Below are 10,299 nucleotides of genomic sequence, written 5' to 3'. Positions count from 1 at the left end.
CCCAGCCACAGACACAGAATACACTGACAGCAGCTCTTAAAAATCAATTCTTGTTTCAGAACTGAAAGGTCACCCTCCTCCAAACCCAGCTACGTTTCTGACTCAGCAAAAATGTTATAGTTCTCTGTGTTTGTTTTTATTTCAGTTCTCCTTTCAGACTCCCTGCCTCTGCCATGGAATGCTTCAAAAACTCATGGCACTGATGCCTCAGCCTCTTTAGGCTCTTTTTCAATGTCTGTCACAGCTTCCCCCAACTTACAACTTGAATAGTAAATAGTGAAAGATTAATGTGTTTTCAATATTAATTTTATTCTGTTAAATGACTGAATTTATATGAAAATTAGAGGCAGATGAGTTTTGCACTGACAAGACTATTCAGACAGCTATAACCAAAGTGAGTTTACCAGTTTAAATATGGATCAGGTCGTCCTTCACTGGTTAAAGCAACTAATTATAACTATATAACCCAAAAGGCTGACTTAGTCCAGTAAAAGCTGAGGGAAATAGAATAAATCAGCCCCATAAATACCATCAGCTGCTAAGCTACTGAAAAAAATTCCAAGTGACATAATCTTGCCTCCTCCAGATTTGCTCTCTGCTGTGAATGGTCAGGGGCTGCCTCTGTTGCTATGATAAGATCACACCTACATCAGGCCTGTTTTTTGTTGCCATTGCTCGATTTTTCCCAAGTGTTCTTGAACACCTGCCCCTAGCTTTTGCCACACCTTGCCCTGACACAGCCACTCAGTGAGAAAAGCTTTGAAGTTGGCTCCAGCCTTGCCTTTTTGTTCACAGCTCCAAGGCCCTGTGGAGCCTGGCACCAATTAGGGAGCAGGTAATTAATAAGTCTCTCTCAGAGCCAATTTCTGGCACTAGGAATGGATTTTCCTCTTAACTGAAACCAGCTCACTCCTTCAAATCAGTCATTTTAAGGCCTGGTATTGTCCTTCACACTCATTTCAACTGTTCTGACCAGCACCAGCACATTTCCATTATTAGACTCACCCTCCTAGGACAGGAAAAAAATCTGCCACACTGCAAACAAAGGCTCTGAGTCAAATCCACCAGGACCTCCCCAGAGCTCTGGCTGATAAAACTCTCAGCAGCTCCAGCCAAGACTTAATGTCTGGCGAACAAAATGTTCTGGAAAAACATCGTGCCTTCTATAAACACTTTTTTTTGGCAGATCCATCCTGTTGTTTTAAAATCTGGAGAGGCTGACTCAGCCTGGTTTCTGCAGGAGCTAAGGGAACACGCTGGGTCCAGGGGAAGGTGGAGGGAATGGAGCATGGGGAGGAGAGAGAGGGGCAGAGCTGAGCCCCACACGGCCCCTGGTGCTGCACAGAGCTGCTGCTCCTGCCCAGCTGCTCACACAAAGTTTATGTACACATTTCCCACATCCTTCAGCCTGTTTTTGGTGCCCAGGCAATTTTCCAGCATGTCTCTTGTGGGCAGGGAGCTGTCAGTGCTGGTGACAAATTGCCGCAGCGCATTCCTGCCCGACAGGCAGCATTTTTGCTCCTCCTTGGCAACGCTGTCCAGCAGGACTCCTCGGATGTCCTTGGGCTTCCCTGGCACGCCGAACATGACGAACAAGCCCAGGCAGTCCCGTCCCACCAGGCGGCAGAACTCGGCCAGCTTCTCAAACCTGCTCATGTTCTGGAAGCACTCGTCGGCCAGCGCGGCCTCCCGGCAGCAATCCTCGGCAGGGCCCTCACCGTGCAAGAGCTCGGCCGGCTGCAAAGCCTGCACGGCGATCTGCAGCTTGATCTGCTTGTCAGACCCACACAGAGTCCAGATCCAGTCCACTCCAAACAGGGAGGACTGCTGCTTGGTCATTTTGCTGGTCGTGATCTGCTCCTCCACGCCCTTTCCCACGCAGAAACCGATGAAGTTGACCAGGAAGATCTCGCTCAGTGTGTTTGTGGCTGGCTGAAATTTGCTTTGAGGATCCACAAAACCCAGATAGTCCTTCAGCCTTTGAGATGCATGGAGCACACCCTGGCTGAAGACTTCACAGATGACCAGTGTTTCAGCCTTGTTCTTCTGGTTGTCCTCCTGGGAGACCTTCTGGCCCATTTTCTCTGCTGGAAGTCGTTTCCACATGCAGACTGCCTCAGGGACAAACCTTTATTTTCTAGCAAAGGCTGTGCAGGTGCTGGGCTCAGCTAGACCTACTCAGCTGCACATGGACGCCTGCAGCCTTCCTGGTGAAGGTGATGGCAGAACTGAGCTCTGTGTGCCCACAGGGCAGCTGGGCTTTCTTCTGGGTGTGTTTGTCCACAGCTGACTGAGCAGGGACCAGCCCAACAGGCCCCGTAGCTTTCACACCTACTGAACTCATCTGTGCTTGTTTTTCTTATTGTCAATTCCGGCACCATTTCTTTGGCTGATGTTATCTCATTCCAGTCTGATCTCATCTCCTTGGATCTCCTTTCTAGGACTATTGCACAGAAACCATTTTTTTTTGGCACAGGGTGTTGCCTGGAGATGAAACCACCTTTTTCTTTTAATCTCCCACAGAAGGGAGATTAACACTTGGGACCAGAGAGAGTCTCTTTCACAGCAAGAAGGGACAGAGGACCCTGGGAGTGCTCCCTCTGGAGAGCATACCCCAATTTGGTTCAAATCTGGATCCCAGAAATAACTAAAAAGTCTTGATATAGTTGTTTTCTTAGCTGTTAGTCGAGCCCTGCTGCAGGCACTACTGACAAACTAATTAATGAGTTAACAAAAAAATGTGTGATTTTGCCCCTTTTCCCTCCTTTGTTTTTTGAATAGAATGGAATAAGCTTCCATGGAAAATTAAAAAGAAAAAAAAAAGAGGACGTGAAAAAGGGAACTGGCTTCCAGAAACACTTGGCATTTTCCACAGACTTTATTGGATTTCACATGGCAATACACAGCAGTTACATTGCCCTCTCCAAAGAGGCACCAATTAAAACCCTACAGTATGGACAGTGTGCACACACACACCTAAAACCTCCTGACTCTGTAAGAGAAGCAGGGCTCAGATGGCAGCTCAAGGTGATGACCTGGCTGCCAGGTTGTTTGGAGCAGAATGCTGCTTACCCTGCACTTCAATAAATGATCACTGCCCACACTGATAACACTCCAGAGAAACTGGAGAGTGTTTGAGGCTATTTCAGCACACAGTATTGTGTCCCTAGCTCCCTTTCCCCCTGCTGTGAATACCCAGTCCTGTCCAGTAGCCAGTGACTAGTGAGAGCCATCCAGAGGAACACTTTTCTTTGGAAGCCTGCACCACATCTCCCAATGCTTCCACAGGGCTTTTTGTTCAACTTCCATGTAAATAACAACAATATTGCAGAGTATTCACAGAAAGGGAGGCCTGAACCTACATCCCAAGCATCTGCACCCTAAACTTGCCCACATTAAATTTTGCATCTTAGTACATCAATAATCACCTATACAGCACATCCTTCAAAGGTTCAGGCTATCAGCTTACGTCATTCTAATGCTGGAATACGCCTCTAATCTGAGGGGAACTCCCTGAAAATCCTGGGAAGAACCTTTCTTCCTTTCCAACCTTTTTTACAGTGTTTCAGAAACACCCCCAAAGTCAGCACAAACCCCAAATCCCCTGCACGACACCAGGAATGATCTCACTTCCAGCAAGAAGAGCGACAAAACGAGTGACAAACACTTGGCAAAGCAACACCACCACAAGGAACAATTCCAGCTGGACTTTGTTTGCCTTTTACAGAGCAAAGCAGCTTCATGCCATTGTGCTAAAATACATGCAATGTTCAACACCATACAAATGACCACTGGAATAAAAAGTTACTTTTCTTTGTTTGTTTGCTTGCTTTTGGCTAGGACACCTCGCAATACTGGAAGTCTGACACAAGATTCCCACTGGCTAGTTAGGAATCTTAAAACCTGATGATCCTCAAGAGCAGAGGAGCTGTGCTTTAAGAAGGTAAAATAATGAGCAACACATTTGATATCTGAATTTTGGAGGAAAAGTCCCACCTTAGGCTTAATAATATGAAATAATATATTTCCTATACATTTCTCTATATAACTTTATTTTTTTTGCAACTACATCATCTTCACGTTAGTCACAGCACAGAAACATCCCTTCCATATGCAGGGACTAATCTCAACTTTAAAGAAATTTTTTAAGTCATGGAAGTGTTAATAACTTTGTTGAATGCACCAACTACTGCTGCTGGGGACAATAAAGAAGACATTTTAAAATGTGCAGTTTCTGGATGAGTCACTGCTAGAAGAAACATGCTTTAGAATAGTTTCATCTCAAATGGAAGATCATTAAACTGTGCACTCAGTAAAAAGCAACGAAAGCAACCAGTTCCAAAGGTCAGCCTGCCTTTCCCAGTAACCAGCTGGTCTGCAAACTGGCATAACTTTTTTACAACCTTCTCCCCTTCCCTCGCACACCTTCAACTTTCCATCACTCTATCTCACAAAATTTTAAATTTTTGTGTTTATATGTACTTCATATACTAATTTTTTCTCTTTTTTTCTTTTTTTTTCTTTTTTTTTTATAAAACAGTATAAAAATAGGAGCAACAGTCAAGAGCTACTGGGGAGCTTACACAGGGCACGGATGACTAAAATCCTACACTGGATAGGGCTGAACTGGTGTTTGTGCTCAAGAAAAGCACTTAGAGAAGAGCAGTAACTTCTGTTTTTCAGCTGGGAGCTCAGAGGGAGCTGATGCACGCTATCTACAAATGCAACATTTTCACCTAACACCTTGTGTTCTTTTCAAACAGTAGAAAGGATTATCTGAGGCCAGGATAAGCAAAAGGAGCACTAGCATACCACATCAATTTCAGCGCAATACTCTGAACATATCACCAGTTTGTACATTAAATAGTTAAAATGATTACCATTCACCAGTGTCTGGGTGGTTTTTATGGCAACTTAAGTAGGCACCTTGTTTTTTCTCCTTTTCTCTTTAAAATTCTCCACCCCTCAGTGTTACTTCTAACGAACAGAAGCAAGAGCAATGTAAAGTACATGATCTGTCACGTGGAACAGGGATGTCCTTGCAGGCAGGAGAATGAGCCTTTGTCAGTGCCTGGTGGTGACTGTCACACGTTGGAGTCCTCATCTGTTATACTGGTGCTAGGAGAGCGAGTGGCAAAGTCTTTGAACATTTCATCTTCCTTCAGCATGTGCTGCAAAGGAAAGGAGGGAAGAGTCAAGTTTTCTCACAACTGCAGTCAGTCACCTGTCAGGTGCTGGGCAGCAAATACTGCCTGCCAGCCACTGCTTTGTTCTGCTGAGGGAGGTTTTCACCCACCCTGCTGCAAAACCAGCTCACTGCTGCCTGCTGGCTCCGATGGCTCGGGGCTTCCACCCAGAAAATGCAACCTGACTCCCAGCTGGAAACCTACCAACCATGGCAATGGGGGACGTGTCCCCTGCCCTCCCCGGTGTGTGGGGAGCCAGCTCAGGCCACCAAACCTCCCCACCAGGATGGGCAGGTACCTTCCTGAACCACTTGGTTTTTTTGTGCCCTCTGTCCCTGCAGGAGACCCAAAGGACCTCACTGACATATGAGTGACTGCCAAGGGGTTCACACTCATCCCACAAAAGCAGAGACCTTACTGCACAGACCCCATTAACACACACACTCACTGTCAGGTTGTTGATGCCTTCAGAAAATGCTCCTATTTGCCTCACCGTCCCTTCTGAATCTTCCATCTATAAAAAACAGAATGAATCATGAATTAATAACAACTTATTTGTTTCATAGAGTGGAATCATAGAACACATTGGTTTGGAAGAGACCTTAAAAATCATCTCAGTCAAATCCCCTGCTATGGGGAGGGACAGCTTCCACTATCCCAGGTTGCTCCAAGCTCTGTCCAACTTGGCTTTGGACACTGCCAGGGAAGGGGCAGCCACAGTTTCTCTGGGCACCCTGTGCCAGGACCTCACCACCCTCACAGGGAAGAACATTTTTCTAATATCCTACACCTCCTAAGATCTAAACCCACTCTCTGTCAGTGTGAAGCCATTGCCCCTCGTCCTGCTAGGAGAGAGTGACAATTACATGCAGCACACAATTTACTGACTATACCTGAGATGTTCAGACCAAGGGAGAAGCAGGGCCTGCCAGGAGAGGAGAGTTACTCCAGAGCAGGCCCTAAGGGTGCTGCATTCACAGCTTCAACCTCCTTGGGAACAGACCCTTCTGTCACTAATGCTGTGTGACAGCAAGAAGTCAGGGCCTTCACGGGCCAAAGCAAAAGGAAGACTTCCCTGGGAAATGGAAGGTTTTCCCACCAAACCTGACAGCTCAAAGACTCAGAATTGTTAGAACTGGCTTACCTGCTCTAGCCTGTCCAAATCATCATCATCATAGACTCGCATATCCAGGCCAGGCTTAAAACCCTTCTTTGATGCGCTCCCAGAGGCCCGCCCCAGCTCCATAGGACACACATACTCCTCCACATCATCCTGCTTCTTCTTCCTCAGGCTCCCAAAATTGCTGAAGGTAAGTTTCTTTGGCTTAAAAGTGAAGAGAAATTTGCCAAAGAGTTAGAGAATTGGCAAAGAACAGGCCTACTCATGCTCTTCTTGTGTTTCCCTGACAAAGGGTCAAAACCCCAGTGCTCTCCTACACAGATCTTCTGAATTTCATGACAGTGGCATCTGAAAGGACAATGTGTCCTCACATTCTACCACTGTTAAGACACCACCATTTAACAGATCCCAAATGAGGTGAAAATTCCACATTAAACCATGAGTCTGTAAACAGTAAGGGACAGTCCCCCTCCCAAACATCTCTCAGTACAGACAGAAGGACAACATGAGTGCTACCTCTTGTCTCTGCATGTCAGAGAGGTTGCGAAGTGGCCTGTTCATGGCAGACACAAGTGTCAGCCCCAGATCTGCCGGTCCTGCTCTCATGCTTCCTTCCTTAGGAACCAAACCCTTTTCTCAGACCTTACTGATGCTGCACCCTCCCAGCATGGATAAAACCAGAGATCCAAATGCTTTCCTGGAACCTCCCAGAGCAAAGTCAACCTACCTTGACTTTGGCAGTTGCTGTCAGGAGGACGTAGTCTGGAGACTCCATGGCTTCACGCTTCTGCTGCTGGGCCTCCTGCCCCACCAGAAGATTGAAATGAGTGGCCAAGTGGCGCCTCAGCAGTGTCTTGTTGGGTGGGATGTTCAGCAGCTGGGCCATGGTTTCTACATTGAAACGGGGCTCTAAAACCTGGGAATCCAATCACAGAGAATCCAGCTGAAGCCAGTACTGTCTGATGAAATCTCAAGGGCATCCAGGCCTATCTTGGTCACTCCGTAAGGTTGCTTTGGGATTTTTGTTTGTATTTTAGAGGAAATATACAACAAAGAAGGAGGAAAGAGAGTTAGCTAATTAAAGGAATCCTAAGATACTACCTCCAGCCTTTCCTTCTGGAGTTATAAACAGGAACAAATTGGCAGGTAAGAAGAAATGATCAGATAAATCCACCCTTAACTGAAGTACTCTGTGAAGCTGCCACAAAATGTTTACCCAGAATCATCTTCCAATTCTGGAAAAGGTAGCCAGAGGAATCACGGAAAATCAACAGACACAAAATGTCTGGAGCAGGGATATAACTCCTAATCACCACAACAAACCTCTGCACATATAAGTCTTTTGTCTGAAGTAAGTGATGCTAGAGCAATTAAAAAAATTCTGGTTTGACAGTGTAATCCCAAATTTTATGAAGGTAACAAGCTTCCCCCACAAAAGAAAACCATATCCAGGTTAGGAAGGCAGAAACTGGCTGTTCAACAGCACGGCAGCACTGTAGGACAGGAGGTGGAGAATGCCATACCAAAACAGAATTGTGAGGGGAATACAGAGTATTAAATCACACTACTTCCCCTTGAGACATTCATACCCTTTAAACCATAAGGTAAGAAACTTCGTATTAAGCCGAATAAGCAGAAAAGGCGTGTGCAAACAAAATGTCAGAACAGTGACCTAGAGGTTACCAGACATCTTTTTTTTCCTAAAATGGAAGAAGCCACCCCAGAAGCTCACCATCAGCCCCCCGTGCACTCCGCTGCCCCGCAGGTTGGGCGCGTACTCTGCCAGATCCACGGAGCGCAGCCACTCCATCACGCGGTGGTTGGTCCACTGGGTGACCTCAGAAGGTGTCACATTATTCTGCCAACAGGAGGGACAGGCAGGTAAGGAGACATTCCAAATCAGCTGAATCCCAGCCCCAAGTTTTACTGAAACATACTTCTCCTGCCCTTAAGGAATACAATTCTACTTTGCATTTGAGAAAAGACTCTCTTTCTGGATTGCTACCTTGCAACAGCAGCATGGGGATGGGTCTGGGCAGGGGGCAGGGCTGTGTCAGGTCATTTGATTATTGTGCTGTGCACTAGGGTTATTTGCCATTTCTACCAGCAGAGCTGAAAATTCAGCTGGTTCCATCAGCTGCTGTGCTGTTCTTGCAGATACACATTGTGGATCTAAATCCAAGAGTCTGGGTTGCTCTGTCATCCAGTGCCCTATCCAGCATTTGCTGCATCCAAAACACAATGATGGCAGTCTCCTGCCTGGTAATGGGGCCAAGCTCCTTTTACAGAGAAAATTTTGACATGGCCATCAGTTTTCCAGAGAGTTGCACAAGATTTGTGACAACAGTGCACTGAATTCAAGATGATTTGTTTTCCAGACAGCACATCAGAGACTGGGCCAAAATAGCCAGCTGTTGGCTTGGAGAAGCAGGAGACTTGGAAAGGGGGATGTGAGTTTGGGGTCATGGCAGGTAGAGGAAAATAAGTGATGTCAGAGCTGGAGGTTAAAAGCATAACATAAGAAACAGGAAACTAAAAATGAAGGAGGATGAGGAGACAGGAAGAGAGAGCAGAGCAGGAATAATCGAACACCAAGGATAAAATCCTACAGGATTCCTCTTCACAGCTTCCTTGTAAGCAGTACCTCATCAGATGGCCTCCTGCGCAGGCAATTTGGCTCAAAGTTGTTTATTCTCAAAACCTGAATGGCTCTTTTGATGCTGAGGTGGTGAAGGACACTGATGACCTTCAAGGAGAGCAGATCATCCTGTCAAAGAGCAAGAGGGAGTTAATAAACACAGACATGCTTATTCATGGGAGCAGCATCCTCCTGGAGGGAACTGCTTTAGCCCCTGGCTTAAAATGGCACATCTGAGGGGAAGATTTTAATATGTCAGACAGGTGGTTCATAACAAACCATTGTCCCAAAACAAAAACTTTGTGTTGCACTGTACTAGCTCTTGGGGGATGATTTTCACATAGAGCTAAGTACAAGAAACATGGGGTAACAAGGAGGGAAAAAGGGTGAGATGACACATCCTTAGTGACAGGCTAAGAGCCAGGACAGCAGCAACACACTACACTAGACTCACCTGGCATTTAATCCTGCCAGAAATTACCTCAAATGTTCAGCTAGAAGTTTTACTGAAAAAGAAATTACCCTGAAAATTGGGACATTCTCTATGGTTAGAATAAAAAAGAGGGAAGAAGAAAAGTGTCTCAAAGTCCAAGTGCAATTTGGCTAACTTATATAAATTTATGCACCCTTGTTCCAGGATTAGCCTGGCTTAATCTTTCAGTTTTATTTATATTTATGAGCATTGGAATCTATTTTGTCAGATATTTAAGACAAGATTCTTTGCTTACCCAAACATCCCACTGTGTTCAGCTAACTTTGTGATGAATCTGACAGTAGGTTACTATGTCATGGTTTGCTATTTCATTTATTATAAAATAATAAATGTTCCTTATTAATTATTTTGAGTCAGAGTAACTTCAAAAGAGTACAAGTATTAACAAGTATTAATTTAATACTTTGCATATTTTGTGGGTAATTTACAACGAATCTGTTGTCATAATTTGACTGTACAATTAAACTTGCTCTAAAAATATCCCCAGTGATCTACAGTTAAAGGGCGGTGACAATGGTAGCAAAGTCTCCCAACACAACAACAAACTTCATGGAGGTTGCTGACATCATACTTCCCAGGGCTAAGAAGGAGAAAAAACAATCTTATAATAAATAAAATTGCAAACCATGACATAAAACCTATGCAAAACACATGCCAGTGTGGCATGAAAAGGTAACTCATGGTTCATGAGAGAGTAGGGCTGTGATTGATTTCTTCTTTGTTGTGCAGAAAGAATTAATATTAGTGATGTTCAATTTGCATGTGTCCCCAGAGAAGGAAGATCTTATCTCATCTTACCTGAGCCCTTACACAAAGGAAGCCTGATTGGCAGTGAAGTGGGGAGTGGGGAGGTGATGCCTGC

At 45.2% G+C, this 10,299-nt stretch overlaps 2 protein-coding genes across 18 annotated transcripts in view; both read right to left on the bottom strand.

The window, feature by feature from the left end:
• Nucleotides 1-288: 288 nt before the first annotated feature.
• REP15 (RAB15 effector protein) lies at nucleotides 289-2,715 on the bottom strand. The gene has a single exon (XM_018918620.3). It carries the CDS (start codon nucleotides 2,104-2,106, stop codon nucleotides 1,369-1,371), a length of 738 nt encoding a protein of 245 aa, XP_018774165.1. The 5' UTR covers nucleotides 2,107-2,715; the 3' UTR covers nucleotides 289-1,368.
• Nucleotides 2,716-2,859: 144 nt separating this feature from the next.
• The window catches only part of PPFIBP1 (PPFIA binding protein 1), a 104,897-nt gene continuing 97,457 nt past the window's right edge, over nucleotides 2,860-10,299 (bottom strand). For all 17 annotated transcript variants that reach the window (XM_030238203.2, XM_030238208.2, XM_030238206.2 and 14 more), the window contains 6 exons: nucleotides 8,951-9,073; nucleotides 8,039-8,164; nucleotides 7,034-7,222; nucleotides 6,331-6,510; nucleotides 5,635-5,700; nucleotides 2,860-5,171 (listed from right to left, as the gene is read on the bottom strand). In XM_030238203.2, coding sequence (XP_030094063.1) covers nucleotides 5,085-5,171; nucleotides 5,635-5,700; nucleotides 6,331-6,510; nucleotides 7,034-7,222; nucleotides 8,039-8,164; nucleotides 8,951-9,073 — 771 coding nt within the window. In that variant the 3' untranslated portion in view covers nucleotides 2,860-5,084. The remainder of the gene's footprint in view (nucleotides 5,172-5,634; nucleotides 5,701-6,330; nucleotides 6,511-7,033; nucleotides 7,223-8,038; nucleotides 8,165-8,950; nucleotides 9,074-10,299) is intronic.

Source organism: Serinus canaria, chromosome 1A (assembly GCF_022539315.1).
Source record: "Serinus canaria isolate serCan28SL12 chromosome 1A, serCan2020, whole genome shotgun sequence".
NCBI lineage: Eukaryota > Metazoa > Chordata > Aves > Passeriformes > Fringillidae > Serinus > Serinus canaria.
Note: the sequence above shows the minus strand (reverse complement) of the source record. Positions and strands in the feature narration are given on the sequence as shown.